A 17,315-nucleotide genomic window follows, 5' to 3' on the forward strand; every position below is an offset into this window, starting at 1 on the left:
GCAGCTGCCAAAGCCAGCAGAATATTAGCATGCATAAAGAAAGGGATGTATTCCAGAGATAAGACTATAATCCTTCCACTTTATAAAACTCTGGTCCGACCACATCTGGAGTATTCTGTCCAGTTCTGGTCGCCAGTCCTCAGGAGGGATGTGTTGGAGCTGGAGAGAGTCCAGAGAAGGGCAACTAAACTAATTAAGGGATTGGAGGACCTTAATTATGAAGAGCGTCTGCAATCACTTGATTTATTCTCCCTGGAGAAGAGATGCCTGAGAGGGGACATGATAGCAATTTATAAATATCTCAATGGTGATCTCGGCATAGAAAAACAGCTATTCAGTTGACGGGATTGCATGAGGACTCGAAGGCATACAATGTGATTAGAGGAGAAGCGTTTTAACCTCAGGCAACGTGGGGGGTTCTTTACTGTTAGGGCTACAAGATTGTGGGATTCTCTACCACAAGAGGTGGTTTCTGCTGGAAGTATGGTGGCTTTCAAAAGACTCTTAGACGTACATCTCAAGGATCAGAACATTCAGGGGTATGAGAGATGATTACGGCCACACACACCTACACAGTTTGAACTGGATGGACTATTGTCTTTATTCAACCTCACCTACTATGTAACTTTATGCTTCCCTTTGCTGACCAGCTTTATGGAGATGCAGATTTTGTTTTCTAGCTGGACTTGGCACCTGACCAAAGTACCAATACCTGGTTTAATGATCATGGTATCACTGTGCTTGATTAGTCAGCATGCTTGCCTGACCTAAACCCCATAGAGCATCTGTGGGGTTTTGTCAAGAGGAAGATAAGAGATACCAGACCCAACTATGCAGATGGTCTGAAGGCCACTATCAAAGCAACCTGGGCTTCCATGCCACGCCGCATCTATTCATGCAAAAGGAGCCCCAGCCAAGTATTGAGTAGATACCATACTGTACAAGGACTTACTTTTTAGTAAGCCAATTTTTCTGAATTAAAAATGCTTTTTTAATTGGTTCTACCTAATATTCTAACTTTCAAAGATACTGAATTTTGGGTTTTCACTAGCTGTAAGCCATGATCATTACAATTAAAAAGAAATGCTTGCAATATATCACTTTGAGTGCAACGCATCTACACTGAACAAAATTATTAACGTAACACCTTCGTTTTTGCCCCCATTTTTCATGAGCTAAACTCAAAGATCTAAGACTTTTTCTTTGTACACAAAAGGCCTATTTCTCTCAAAAATTGTTCACAAATCTGTCTAAATCTGGGTTAGTGAGCACTTCTCCTTTGCTGAGATAATCCATCCACCTCACAGGTGCGGCATATAAAGATGCTGATTATTGCACAGGTGTGCCTTAGGCTGGCCACTCTAAAATGTGCAGTTTTACAGTATTGGGGGGGGTTGAAAACCAGTCAGTATCTGGTGTGACCATCATTTGCCTCACGCAGTGCAACACATGTCCTTTGCATAGAGTTGATCAGGTTGTTGATTGTGGCCTGTGGAATGTTGGTCCACTCCTCTTCAATGGCTGTGCAACGTTGCTGGATATTGGCAGGACCTGGAACACGCTGTAGTATACGCTGATCCAGAGTATCCCAAACATGCTCATTGGGTGACATGTTCGGTGAGTATGCTGGCCATGCAAGAACTGGGATGTTTTCAGCTTCCACGAATTGTGTACAGATCCTTGCAACACGGGGCCGTGCATTATCATGCTGCAACATAAGGTGATGGTCGTGGATGAATGGCACAACAATGGGCCTTAGGATCCCGTCACGGTATCTCTGTGCATTCAAAATGCCATCAATAAAATGCACCTGTGTTCATTTTCCATAACATACGCCTGCCCATACCATACCCCCACCGCGGGCCACTCGAACCACAACGTTGACATCAGCAAACCGCTCAACCACACAACGCCATACATAAAAAAAAAGGTTCCCCCTTTGAGAAAGCTACGGGTGTTCGTAGCGCAACGCGTCAGTGTAAGCCGTACCGACGTCACTTCCGGTCTTCGGCCGTGACCGGAAGCTTCGGATTGCACCGCATCGGCGGTTTGTGACACTACCTGCTTTGTTTTATCGACTGTAATGTGAGTAGCCTGCACTACTATTGTTTGTGAATAAAAACTACCCTACGTTTCTGCACCATGAGAGCCTCTCTTTTTAAGTTACCAACACAGGAATTAAGGCAGTTCTGAGCTTCCTATGCTGCGATATCTCCATTATTGTATCCATTGCTGCTGGTGCACGCTGGGTTGTTAGCGAACAAGCTGAAAAGGGTTGCCAGGATTGTTATATCGAACGCTCAATCTGAGTGTTGTGGAGGTGAGCGGCCACTGCACTCGGTGTCTGGATTGTATGCTCACCGGGATACACTCACCTTGTTGTGTTTGAAGAGCACCTTTCACTTTTTTGAGTTGATTGGAAAGATCACCATATATAGAAAATATTTTTTTTGGCACACTGCACTTTATTTACTTCATTTGGGACTGCTATCATGAATATTTGTTAAATTAATATACGCACTTTATGGACTATTGAAACACTTTTTTAGCTTAATATTGCTATATTTAGTTGTTTTTATTTTTGTCACTCATTTTCTACACTTTTTTGAGTTGGATTTATTTGATTGTATAGAGTCGCACATGAGTTTGGTTTACTTGAACAGCCACTCAGCATTGCATTGTGGATTGGATTTATTTTGTATACATTTATATATTCTATCATCACTCTTTACATTCAGCATTTTTGAACACACTTTTATTGACACATTTATTAATTTGATCACCATTCATTATTCTTTTAAGGCACGTCTTTTCTACATACATTTATATTAGATCTAGTGGTCCCCCTGTAAAAAAGCTGAGCGCTGATCTTTATATTTTTTAATTACGTTGTGATTAGTGGTGACACTATCAGAATCAGCTGCTGGCTTGGAGGAGTTCCACATCTATTTTTCAGATTGGGAAGATCCATTTGATCGCTTACCTCAAAATCGCGCATAAGTTTATTATTCCTGTTTACAACGCCATACATGCTGCCTGCCATCTGCCCTGTACAGTGACAACCGGGATTCATCCCTGAAGAGAACGCCTCTCCAAAGTGCCAGATGCCATCGAATGTGAGCAATTGCCCACTCAAGTTGGTAAAGATGAAGAACTGCAGTCAGTCGAGACCCCCATGAGGACAACGAACATGCAGATGAGCTTCCCTGAGATGGTTTCTGACAGTTTGTGCAGAAATTCTTTGGGTATGCAAACCGATTGTTGCAGCAGCTGTCCGGGTGGCTGGCCTCAGACGATCTTGGAGGTGAAATGCTGGAGGTAGAGGTCCTGGGCTAGTGTGATTACATGTGGTCTGCGGTTTTGAGGCCCATTGGATGTACTGCCAAATTCTCTGAAACGCCTTTGGAGACGGTTTATGTTAGAGAATTTAACATTCAATTCATAGGCAACAGCTCTGGTGGACATTCCTGCAGTCAGCATGCAAATTTTGCGCTCCCCAAAACTTGCAACATCTGTGGCATTGTGCTGTGTTATAAAACTGCATATTTTAGAGTGGCCTTTTATTGTGGCCAGCCTAAGGCACACCTGTGCAATAATCATGCTGTCTAATCAGCATCTTGATATGCCACACCTGTGGGGTGGATGGATTATCTCGGCAAAGGAGAAGTGCTCACTAACACAGATTTAGACAGATTTGTGAACAATATTTGAGAGAAATAGGCTTTTTGTGTATGAAGAAAGAGTCTTAGATCTTGGAGTTCAGCTGATGAAAAAACAAGTGTTGCGTTTATAATTTTGTTCAGTGTATATAAAATATAAGTTTCACTTTTTGAATTACTGAAATAAATTAACTTTTTGATGATATTTTCATTTTATGAGATGTACTTGTAGTGTAAAAAAAAAAAAACATCCCCAGTTTCCTATAATACTGTAATGGAGATGAAGATACTCTGTGTCCTATGATGTACTTCAAGAAAAAGGTAAACCAAAAATCCAATTTTCTATTCCAATGCATGTGCTTGAACAACAGGTAAAAAGTAGTCTTTCCTTGTTAAGCACTGCATTTTGCATTTTTACACCTCGATAGGACCACCTGCATCTGAAGAACTGCAAAGCAGGTTAAAATCTACCTTAAACTTATCTACTCCACTCTACTGAAAACAATGAAAACCTGCTGACTTGCATTTTAACATGCGTTTCAATAACACCTATTACAAATGTCATTCAGAAGCTGCAAACTTTGTAATAGAGGAAGAGAACTTGGCAGTGATGGGAAGCACTCCTCAATTAACTGAGGTATCTCGATCTCCAGCGCTCCCTCACACTCTAAAGACTATTTTTCACCATTTCAACATTAAGCCAGGTTTAGTCCCGATGGAACCGACTTCCCTCTGGGAATTTTTATATATTTTTTTTTTTACACAAAGTTATTAATTCAAAGATATTAAATTAAGATATTTCTAACACACAACATAGACATACACGAAACACATTCTGCTACGCCACCCATTTATGGCGATACCACACGTATTAGACTTTTTCACAGACTAGCCGCCTAGAGGGGCCCAGAATGCCTGGAGCACCTTCAGGTGTTCTAGGCAGATAAATTATGCATCTAAATTCCTTGGCTACCGATTACATTTTCTGAGGCCCTGGAGCACCAAGACAGTAAAAACACACCCAAAAATGACCACATTTTGGAGAAACAGCACTCTCCAAAAACAGTAAGTCTCTTGAAGACCTCATTTTATTGCCACAGGTTTTTGGAAAAACTGGATTTTTGTAAGAACTTTTCATAGAATCATTTTCTCTGAAGTTCATCGACAGACGCAGCTCTGCCTAATCATAGACTATAGGGTATGCTCCTCCCACTAGGGATAGGCACTAGGCGGAAAAAAGGCTTGTCCACACCTATAGGAGCTGTCCGAGCAAGCATAAGCCCTCAGGCTCTGCTATACTCAAACAGTTGTGTTGCAAGCAGCGACAGAAAAAGACCCCCATAACTCAAAAGTAGAGGGGCAGGTGCTGTGTCTGTCGAACTTCAGTGAAAATAATTTTATGGTAAGTTCTTACAAAAATCCAGTTTTCTCTATCGACCATCGACAGACGCAGCTCGGCTTAATCATAGACTATAGGGATGATCCAAAGCAGTAAAAACATGAGGGGTGGGAAGAAGACAGGAACAAAAAACCTGAATGCCAAACATAGCCAACCAGAACCGGAAAAACAAACCCTCAAAGAGAAACCAAAAAAGGGGGTTCTCTCAAACTGTAGCCTGCAAAACATTGTGGCCAAAAGAAGCATCCGCTGATGCCAGCACATCTATTTTGTAGAATTTTGTAAAAGTATGCACAGACGGCCAATTTGCCGCCTTGCAAACTTGTATCACCGACGCCTGATGGCAAAAAGCCCAGGAAGCACTCAGCCCTCTAGTAGAATGCGCTTTCACTGGAAATGGTTGCAGCAGACGCAGCCAGTCCCTTACGCGGTCCATCCGTAAGGAAAAAAAAAGAGCGTCCGATTTTCTGAAGGACGCAGTGGTCTCCAAGTAAACCCTGATAGCCCCGGACCACATCCAAAGAAGGTAAAGCATACTCCTTAGGATGCTGAGGTTTAGAGCAAAAGGAAGGCAGTACAATGTCTTCATTTAAATGAAAATCAGAAACCACCTTAGGAAGGAATGACTCATTAGGTCGAAGTACCACCTTATCTCTGTGAACCGCCAAGACAACATCGCCAATTCAGATACTCTGCGGGCAGAAGTGATCACCACCAAGAAGGCAACCTTCTGAGACAATGCAAGCAGCGAGATCTCCTGAATTTTCTAAAAGGGGGCTTATGAAGAACAGACAGCACCAAATTGAGATCCCATGGCTGGAACAGGGATCGCCGCAGAGGTGCCAAATGGTGCACACCTTGAATAAACGTCCGGATAAGGGTGTGCGTGGCTAATGGGCTTTGAAAATAGATAGCCAATGCCGAAATTTGGCCATTGATAGTACCCAAGGCCAACCGCTGTTCCACCCCTTTCTGTAGAAAAGCCAAAACCCTGGTGATAGAAAACAAGCGAGCGTGCACTTTAGCCATTCGCACCATGAAATGTACGATTTCCACTAGATCTTTCGAGAAGTCGACTTCCTAGCTCTCAAGAGAATGGGGATTACAGACTCAGAGAGACCCTTATCCTCGACACCTGACTTTCAACGACCATGCAACTGTAAAAGCAGGATGGAAGATCGGACCTTGAAACAACAGATCTTCCCTGAGAGGAAGCCTCCAATGGGTTCCAGTGGCAAATCTTATGAGGTCTGCGTACCAAGACCGACGAGGCCAATCTGGAGCCATCAGAATGACCGGAATGTTTCCTGCACAGAAGACGTGGCAGAAGTTTCAACGGGGGAAATGCATAAATCAGCTGATACTGACACCAAGGAGCCACCAGGGCATCCTGTGGAATCGGCCAGAGGATCTTGAGACCTGGCTACAAATCTTTGCACCTTCTTGTTGAGGCGGGAGGCAAACAGATCAACCTTGGGGGTCCCCCACCGAACGCACAGTAGGTGAAACACCTCCGGGTGTAGGGACCACTCCCCTTGATCCAACACCTGACAACTCAGGTAATCCGCCTGCCAGTTTTCAACACCTGGGAGTTGTACAGCTGGAACAAATCTTTCTGCCCATGTCAGAATCTCGGACACCTCCTTGGCCCCCAGGAAACTCCTGGTGCCCCCCTGGTGATTGATGTAAGCCACAGCCGTGGCGTCTGATTGAACCCAAACTGGACAATCGCACAGGCGAGTAGTCCAATGACTCAGACAAAGTTTGTCCGAGGGGAGGGAGGAAAACCCTCCCCAAGGCTGAATTCAGAGTCAGGCCTAGGTACTCCCGTCTCAGAACCGGAGTCAATGCAGATTTTTTAAAATTGATGTTCCAACCGAACTCTTGTAGAGTTCGGACAGTGACCTACAGATTCTCCAACAGAACCAAATAAGAGACCGCTCTCAACAGGAGATCGTCCAGGTATCCCAGTACCGCAATCCCCCTCCGCCGCAGCAATGCTAACACCGGAGCCAGAATCTTGGTAAACACCCTGGGAGGCGAGACCAAAGGGTAATGGCACAAATTGATAATGCTGCTCCACTACCACAAAGCGAAGAAACCGCTGGTGTCTAGCGTAGATACGGATGTCCACTACCGTATGGATGGACTCCGTCCGAAACCTCTGTACCCGCACAAAGCGGTTCAGAGCTTTGAGATCTAGGATGGGGCACACCTTGCCTTCTTTTCCGGGCACGGTGGACAGGTTTGAATAAAACCCCTGAAAGCCTTCCGAAGCCGGAACCGGCACAATCACCCCTTGTGACAGCAAGTTGTGTCCAGAGAGGCCCCAAATAGCTTCTCACCCGTAAAAGGGAGATCAACAACAGCTATTTTTTAGAAGCCTGGTCAGCCGACCAGCATTTCAGCCATATCAGGTGTCTAATAACAACCCCCACTGCTGATGTCCTGACCACCAATAAGACCAAGTCCAGGGACTTATCACACATGAACACCACCGGCTTGGACCAACTGGTCTAACAGTTCCAGCACCACAGGGGGAAGCTGTGTCGTTTTCAAGTTACTTTTCAGCAACTTTACCCATTCAGTAGCCTTCTGTGCTATGAGAACGTTCACAAAGTTAGCTTTTAACATGTGACCCCCCCTCACCACATGTAAATGGCGGGATAAGGATTCCGCCCGTCTATCCACGGGATCCGAAAAAGGTTGGAGACTCTTCCACCGACACCGGAGTCGCTTTATTCAACCTGGCCACTGGGGAAGCCCACCTTGTATCCACTGCCTCCAAAAAGGGATATCAGCAGGCAAAACTCTTAGGCACCACCAGCATGTGCTTAATGCGTCGCCATTGTTCATCCACAATAGAGTGAAACAAGTCAGGACAAGGGAATACTTTATCTTCATACCCACATCTGGTCTGATTTGCGATATTTGCGGGAGCCAAAAGACACCTGCATACCTGATGCAGTGAGTTCATCAGCCATTTTAAGAGTTTCCCGCACAAACTATAAAATTTTCCACCAAGGTGCGTTCTCGCACAACAGCGGAGGAGGACAGATCCACTTCACTGTCAGAAAGTGAAGACACCGAACCCTCAGGGTGGTCTGCGTCTGCGGCAACCATATCTGTGTCAGAATCTGAAGATCCTGCAGATGGAGGGGAGGACAGAGGACATTTTGCGGCTAGCAGGAGCAGAACAAACTGACTGCACTTTTGCAGAAAAACCACAATCTCTGGCTGCAACTGTGATTTTTTTTTTTTTGTTTGCAAATGGAGTCCCAGGATAAAATATCCCCTGCAGATGCCCTGGAAATGTCTGTGGGACCTCCAGGGGACTGTACCTCAGCTATTACCCATCATCCACTAGGTTCTGCTCTTCAGTTTTGTAGCAAGCAGTACATGAAGACTATCAACCCCAAAAAAGAAAGAAGGGCGGGAGGTGCGACTGTCAGAGGACTCAGAGAAAAGAATTTTACAGAAAGTTCTTACAAAAATTCTATTTTCTCTTACGTCCTCTGACAGTCGCAGCCTGTTCAGTTAGCCTTCACGAGTGGGAGGTCCCAAAGCAGTGAAGGTGTGAGGGATGGGAAGACACAACCAAAGAAAAGGCAACATGTCAACCAGGCCAGAGACAAAGCTCAACAGGAGCCAACCCTGAACAAATACACCCCAGGAACAGACAGAACACCACGTCTCCGCAAAATAACCGCCGCGCTCAAAAATTAAGCGGCCAAAGGAAGCATCCTAGAATGCCAGTACCTCAAGTGCGCACAGACGACCACGCCGCCGCCACACACACCTTAGCCACATAAAGCCCGATGGCGGAAAGACCAAGAGGCAATGACAGCTCCAGTAGACCGTGCCCTCACAGGAAAAGGAGGCACCGGAGTCTATAGTGAATAGGCCCAAAACCAAAGTCTGTCCGATCCAAACCGTAAGGAGCTGAAGCGGACGCAGCCGAACTCTTCCGAGGGCCCTCGGAAGGACAAACAGGGAATCCAACTTCCCAAAAGACTGTGGCAGACAGGCAAAAACCTGATCGCCTGGACCACAGTCAAGGAATGCAGGACAAAGTCCTTGGGATGCTTGGGCTGCGCCCAAGGAGGAAGCAACGGAAGAAAACAACGATGAGGTGGAAAGCAAACACCACCGCAGGAAGAAAAGACAGAGCGGGTCGCAGGACCACGTGATCCCAATAAACGATCTCTGCGAACAGAGGTGACAGTCACCAAAAAAGGCAACTCTTTGGGACAACCCAGGCAGAGCTGGTGCTCTGATGTTCTCAAAGGGAGACCGTTTTAAGAAAATGGACAAAAAACCAAAGTCAGTCCCCACGGAGGCAAAGGAGACGTCCGGGGGGGGAGCCAGATGACGCACCCCTTGAGTAAAGGAGAGAAACAAGAAATTATTTTCCAAGGGAAGCTGGAAGAAATCTGGCAAAGGCAGACAACTGACCTTGACCGTGCCCAGCGCCAAGGCCAAACCCCTCGCTACCGAGAGGAAGCGTTGATGAAACCCTTGCGACTCACACCAGGCAACATACGCCTTCCAGGCACGATGGTAAATCTTCCTGGAGGTAGCTTTCCAAGCCTTCAGTAAGGCAGGAATAACAGCATCCTAGAGACCGTGTCCTCCCAAAACTTGGCTTTTAACAACCATGCCGTCAAAGCCAGAGACCGTAAAACAGGATGGAATATCAGCCCTAGAGACAGTAGAAAGTCTCACAGTGGAAGCCGCCAGGGCGGCTTGACAACCAACTGCCTGAGGTCTGCATACCAAGACCGACAAGGCCAGTCTGGGGCCACCAGAGTTACCTGTACCCGTTCCAATGCCAACTAGCGGAGGAACCTAGACAGCAGCCGAATTGGAGGGAAGGCGCAAATTAGCCAATACTGGTGCCAGGGCACCACCAACGCGTCTGTGGCGTTTGCCAGAGGATCGCAGGTTCAGGCTAATAACCTACCCACCTCCATGTTGAGACGGGACGCGAACAAAGCCACGTCCGGAGTCCCCCACCGGGCACACAGGAGGCAAAACACCTCCGGAAGTAGGGACCATTCCCCCTGGTCCAAGGACTGGCGACAAAGATAGTCCGCCTGCCAGTGCTCCATTCCCAGAATGTGTACAGCCGAAATCGCTAGAACGCGCAAATCGGCCCAAAACAGGATCTCGGCCACTACCCTGGCCGCCTGGGCACTCTTGGTGCCCACTTAGGTGTATGATGGAAGCCACCGCCGTAGCATTTTCCGGTTGAACACGAATCGGGCGACCCCAAAGCTGAGGCATCCAAGGAACATTCAGAGCTTGATTGCTCGGAGCTCCAAGATGGTATAACGGCAAGGAGGATCCTTCCGCCGACCACGTCCCCTGGGCACAAAGCGTGCCCTGAACTCCATCCTAGCCCGACAGGCTGGCATCTGTGGTAACCACTGTCCACAGCATAGGCAGAAAAAAAATTTCCTTGTGTCAGAGCGGGCGACAGGAGTCACCCTGAAAAGGCCACCCTCGTGAGGTGGCTCGAAGATATGCTCTTGACCAGCGACAGAGGATTTTGGCCCAAATGGCACAAATCCCTGCTTACAGAGATCTCATTGTGAACTGCGCAAACGGAATGGCTTCAAAGCCCGAAACCAGCAGCCACAGGGACCGCCTGCAGGCCCGTAGAGAGGGGAAATCGTTGTCCCAGAGGGACCTCACCTCGCCCTACAGGGAGCAAATTTATTTCCCCGAGAGAAAAAATCCTAGAGTGAGCGGAGTCCAGGACATTTGGAGTCTTGCATGCGTACAGGCCATGGCAGTTGAGTGGATTATGGCCCCGACAATGCTCCCTGGAACTTTCAGAAGTTTAGAAATACTTTTGTAACCAATTCCATCAGTATGTTTTAGAATAAGGATGCAAAGGTCTTGAGAGAGATCTTTGTTTTAACCGTCATGGGGGGGGGGGGTTTCTTGTGTGACACTTTAGTAGTGAGACTTCTTTTATAGGCCATCAGTTGAGACTGAACCAGCTGATATTATTTTCACTGACATAGGGCAGGATTGCTTTCTAAATTACTGATAGATTTCAGCTGGTGCCTTGGCCTTCCATGCCTTTTTGCACCTCCCTTTCTTCAATGCTTTTTCCCTGTGTCATTCCATTTTATTACACATAACTTAAATTTCTGAACTTATTTGTTTTAGTTTCTTTGTCTGTATGAATTGTATGGGTTGATACAGACATGTGGTGAAAATTTCATGTCAATAGCACCTTTAGAACTATATGCATCTAGAAAAATGAAGATGTGTTCAATAATTCTTTTTCCCGCTGTAAGTGGGTAGCGGTGATTGAGGACAATGACTTGTGACAATGACTGTGCGGTAGAGATTAGGGATACAGACTTCATCACTGGTCTGGTGACATACTGCTGTGGCAGTAATCGCTTCTCGGCCTTTTGGCTAAGATCAAGTGTAGTATCTGTTCTTATCAGTTGGTATGGACCTTGATGGTTAGTATCGGCAGGGGCTGAAATGAACCGGGGCGCTCTGGGCGTAACTGGAGGACCGGGAAGTAGGCACTGTCAGAGAAAGCCGGATGGGTCCGCTGCCTTCTGATTTGAATGGGTCCGCCCCTAACAGTTTGAAGGGAGCAAGAGGGCTGGTTCGTCATGGAGGCCGGTCTGTATTGCTCCTGGATGTAATTGGTGAGGAATTGGGATGGCGGTGGGAGGGCCTTTCTCCTGGGTTGAATCTGGCCTTGCAAAAGGCTTGTCCCCAGTTGAAGGCAGGTTCTCCCTAAGCTGTCCACGTTCCAAACCTCCTGGTAGGCAAGGGCTACACTGGGTCTGGCCTTGGGCCGAGACCAAAAAAGCCTGTGGTGTACGTGCCTTAATTCTCACTGGTGAGGGGCAGCTCGCCTTGAGTTTTTCGACACCTTGGTCACTGCACCACACACACTTTTTCTGCACCTGCCTCTTGGGCCAGGCCTTTTGGCTTAGACCAGAGGAATTTTTATTCCGGCCGGAAGGCCTGCCTTTGTATTTTCACATTGGCACTAATTCACTTCTCCACTTCCCCTTCCCCACCTTTTTGTTTGTGTGTATTTTTCTTTGTAGTGTGTCACTTCACTTTCACCTTTTCTTCCTGCACGACAAGTACGGTGTGGGTCTTCGGGCCTACCTTGAACGTCTTGGGAGGGGGTGGACATGGCCTTCTGGCTTAGTTCGCCCTCTCTCATGGGGTCTCCCTTCGGGGGAGCTCCACCCAGTACTTGGGGTGGGCTGTTTCGGCAGTCCCCCTGGAGAACGGGGTTTGCCAGGTTTTCGGCAAGGCAAACCATAGGAAGTATCTCAGTCCCTGTCAGGAGTCTTGCGCCCCGGGGGATCAAGGTATAGGTCCAACCTCTTCGGAGGCCAGACCATTTGCACACCCTGTGCAGTTTTTGTGTTTCTCACGTTTGAGTGTGTGCACTTTTTATGCACCGGGTGTAAGTCTTGAGTGTGTTTCACACGCCACGGGCTTTAAAAAAAAAAAAAAGGAATCAGAGATAATGGCTGACGGCACTGACATACAGTGATATCAGAGCAGCCAGCCATTGCAGTCATCACCCCCACAGTGGTACGAGGTCTTTATAGTGTAAAAAATTATATACAATATATGTTTATTTATATTAAATAACTTTTTGGGTGGTTTTTTTTCCAATGTTTTTTTTTTCTTTTTTCATCCTGTCACCAGAGCACTGAAGTGATACCATAGTAACACTGCAGCACTTTAGGGAAGTGTAAAATAAAATTGCATAAAAAATAATAAGTGATAAGCTGTGATTGGATACATCTATCATATGGTAAAGGTAGGCGGAGATCAATGTGACCAATCACAGACCTCACAGTAGTTCTGAATGGCAGCCATCTTTACTACTGGACATGTGATCACTGTAATTGGTCACAGCTTTTTTTTTTTTTTTTTTTAAACTTTGGACATGAGCCACACAGGTTTTATTTTCAGCCTTCTAAACAGATTGCCTGTGGGAATCTATTTTGCAGTATGTTTGCATGCAGTTGATCTGAAATGTTCCCGTTTTGTGTTTTTCGATTACAATACTCCCTCTAGGTCTGGACACTCCAATGTTTATATCGTGGGTTAATTGCAGGACATAGCACCTATTGGCACTTGCGCTAGCATCGCAGCTGTGTGTGAATGAACTACAAGCCCAACATACTTTGTGGCTGTTGGCTTGTAGTTCTCAATTAACTACCTTGTCGCTCCACAGTGCTGTGGTAGTTCATTGATTCTTCCTGTCAGTGTATCTGCTTGCCCATATAGGATTGTACAGGCATACAGATATATGGCCAGATCTGCAGGAGACCTGCATGGCACCAGCGGTCTGCTGATGGCTGGTGCAATGCTTTACACGAAAACAACAAGAGAAGGGCGCACCGACCTTGTGTATTACCACTTAAACGTTTATTAAAATCAAAGAAGGGTAGTGTACAATCTACTCACAAACGTAGCATATGAACAAGCATATAGGAAATGGGCACCGCTCGCTTCCAGGACACTTCTCTACTGCTGTACAGCGTGATGGCGTCCTCAAAACTTGATGTGGCTTACGCGTTTCGAGGGAGGACCCTCTTCCTCAGAGCCAAAATCGAGTGGCATTTGTGATTGCGTTTGTGAGTATATTGTACGCTACCCTTCTTTGATTTTAGTAAACTTTTAAGTGGTAATGCACAAGGTCGGTGCGCCCTTCTCTTGTTGTTTTCTTGTAGTGCCTTTTGGATACCCTTGGTCCTGAGGGGGGCAGCAAGACCACTTCATTTGTGTCATAAAACCGCCTAGAAGATTCACCTTCCCGCATACCACTTGAGCGCAGGAGAGATATTGTTGTTTTTTGGCAATGCTTTACACTACAGGCTCAAAAAAAAAAAAAAAAAAAAAAAAAGAACATTGGACTTTTTTTGCAAAAAAAAAAAAAAAAAATATATATATATATATATATATATATATATATATATATATATATACAGATAAAAGATTCTGAAATGTGAGAATTTCAATCATGGTCAGGACAGAAAAAGAATACAAAACAATTATAGTGTTGCATTTCAAAAAGAGGGCTTGTACGCAATTTCATTTTTAAATGTTTTTATTCAAATTTTCTTCAAAAGCAAAAATGTGGTTACACAAGCTTTAGTTGCGTTACAAATACATTATATTCAGATTTCTTATTACCTGTTAAAGTTTTCAGATCTGTAATGAGACGGACATACTTCAATATAAGATGTTTGCATACACTGGGGAAAAAACTGTTGTAAAATTTCTCAGTGGGGAGATACAATTTTATTTTACAATGTAAATTATATCAGTATTGTAAAAATGTTTTGATTAAAGTGACAGGACAGTACATAAATACAAGTTACCTTCTGAAGGTGCAATGGATAACAAAAATACATGGCAAGCTTTGATAGTAATCAAATTATGTCACAGCTTATGGTATTCGATAGGTTATAGTAAAACTCCAGAATAAAACTTGATTTTGATAGGTCAGGGCCTTAATGGGGTGGTCAGCATGCATGACGACAGGGGTCGCCATCAGTACAGATGAGCCATAGAAAGAAATAGACTGAGAAAGAAAACATTGCATTTAAACCCTGCTCTCGAGTTCTTCACTATGCGGTCCTACCCATCCAGCAAATAATGGGTATGCATTCCACACATCCTTCTCACTACTTTGGCTCCTTTCATACTCCTCTAGATGGCTGAAGGTCTCCATAAGTACAGATGAGCCAAAGGTATGCATGGACCAAGTAGCATAGATGTGCAGTAGGAGCTGGACAACGCCTAGAGTTTGTGCGGCATGTGGCAGGGGTGCAAATTGATGGGACTCTAATGGGGTTGAAGGTACATTGCTACCCAGGCTTCATTGAAGGGGGGGGGGGCATTAAAGGACTACTTCACTCTTTTTATTATGACCAGGGCTAAATAAAAACTGCATTATGCATTTTCCTTGCCAGCCAGTAGTCACTGCTATAGGTGCTTTTTTCCCATGTAAAGCAGTATTGCTCTCTGATTTCCTGAAATAAGTCTGGTTTAAGTTTGGTTTACTCAATGAGTCATCACACTAGTGACTCATTTCCCTATCGGACAAAACAGAGCCTAAGAAGCAAGATTCTTCTCCTGGGCTGCCTCTTTAGCTAGCCCATGGTGCTTTGGCAATGGTTGGTCATGAATTAAAATGGTGCTTTAAATATGCAAGAATGGCTGCCAGAATCACAAAGAGTAAATACTATCTGGTATTCAGCTGCAGCTATTTATGCATGAGAAATGCATCTATGAAAAATTCATAATACAGTAAACGGTTACGTTCCGGACCCAGCCGCGAAAAGTGAAAATCCGCGAAATAGAAAAACCCTATTCAAATACACTGTAGGCATGTCTTTTAAAACAATAGAAACTCATTTACACACATAAAAGATACTGAGAGACATAACAAGAGCTATGGAAAACACAAAAATATTTAATTTTTAATGAATTATATAGTAAAATAACATTACAGAAAAAAACGCAATATACCAGGACCGCAAAAACTGAACCGCGATGGAGCGAGGTTTATTGTATACTCTGAAATATACCCCCAATGGGAAAATACTGCAGTATTGTTCATATTTAGTTTAATGGAATGCAATGAATATCCACATTTGTTGTAATACATACAGGTAGGTCATGGGTACATTAACTGGTTTATTCAGTAACGCAAGCAAGGAGAAAAGCATAGTAATCCATTGCAACCAAACAGAATTCATTTTACAGCAAACACTGTAGTACACAATGGATTCTAATTGTTTGCTATAATTAGTGGTTTGCCCAGTATTATTGACCAGACTTCTAAATGTACAGCTAATCCAAAAAAAAAAAAAAAAGAAACATTTCTGAAATTTGTAGTTTAGTCATTATAAAAGTACATTTTTACAGTTAAAAAAGCTTAATATTCTTAAAGCCCTTGAGAATACCGCAAGCCGCCTCATTATACTGTTATGGCTCAATGTACGTGAACACAAATCCCTGAAATACCAAGAGGCTGCAAATCTGCTTCATGTTGAGCTTCAAAGCCAGACTAATTATCTCACTAATGACAAACAATGCCTTTCAAAACACACACACTTGTTAAATATACCAGTGCCCCTAATGCTGTGGCAAACACCACAAAATGAAAAGGCACTCACTTTGTTCTAAACCCGGCCACAGATGGAGAGATCTTAGAAAATCACTCAATTCCCCCATCAATATGTTCAACGACAATCTAGTTGGGGTGGGGGGGGAGCTGTCAACGCTGGGAGAACAAAGTGATTACTGCTAATGGCCATAATACTAGCAATAATCTCATGTGAAATCCAGCAGGATACTTGTACCCAAGCTGAATGATCAACTTGGATACAACCAGCCTGCCCAATACATGTTTTGAATCTCGGCCAGGCCCTGCTGAAATGGCCAAAATTCAAACTGTCTATGGCCAGATTAAACTTCCAAAAGGTCTTAACTAGTGGTCTTCAAGTTGTGTGTCAACAATATGTGCTGTGATAGAGCCTGCAGATAATGACAATCAAGCATCTGCTTTGTTCTGTCTCAAGAAGTGCCCCTAAAGCCAGCACAATTCCAAGTTAGAGGGAATTACCAAAAAGTCCCATCTATTTTTTGCTTGTGTCAATGCATTGCATCTTACAAGGTAGTTATCTGCCAAGACAACACCACCTACCCATGTATACATCATTACATTTCAGCACACATACCGTAAATAACGAGGTTAGTATTCCCTTAAAACTGATCAGTCAGCTTTAGGTCACGCTCTCAAATGGAAAGCAATGGAAAATGGCTCAGTATTTGCCTAGACAAAGTCACTGAATTGCCATCCCTGAGATCTTTAATCACTTGTATCTGAATGTAGTTCCAGCTGAGGAGTAAGGTCATCAAAATTATTATTGCATTTATTCACACCACAGCTTGTCATCTGAAACTGAAGAGCCCTCAGAATGAATTGATAAAACTTAGATAGGCATTTAGGAAGCCAGTAGGATCCTCCAGCTGGGGGTAGTGACTAATGTGGTCATCCAGAATAGTAAAGGTTGACTTCGGTATTAGTTTTCTGTGGAAAAAATAACAGCCTGAAATTAAAAGCTTTTTAGTCATTCAGATTTCATCTCAAATCATACAGATTTCCACTATATACTGACAATATTTTGCAGGCAGAATGGCAACTATTTCAAATATGCTTAATAGTTTGAAAG

The 17,315-nt window shown here is 44.5% G+C and overlaps 1 protein-coding gene across 1 annotated transcript in view; it reads right to left on the reverse strand.

Moving 5' to 3' along the window:
• Positions 1 to 16,715: 16,715 nt before the first annotated feature.
• Positions 16,716 to 17,315, reverse strand: part of MEST (mesoderm specific transcript) — a 75,800-nt gene continuing 75,200 nt past the window's right edge. Inside the window, exon 12 of the mRNA XM_082255541.1 lies at positions 16,716 to 17,173. Within this exon, the coding sequence (XP_082111667.1) occupies positions 17,056 to 17,173 (118 nt within the window). The 3' untranslated portion in view covers positions 16,716 to 17,055. The remainder of the gene's footprint in view (positions 17,174 to 17,315) is intronic.

Source organism: Pelophylax lessonae (assembly GCF_965119305.1).
Source record: "Pelophylax lessonae genome assembly, chromosome: 4".
Lineage (NCBI taxonomy): Eukaryota > Metazoa > Chordata > Amphibia > Anura > Ranidae > Pelophylax > Pelophylax lessonae.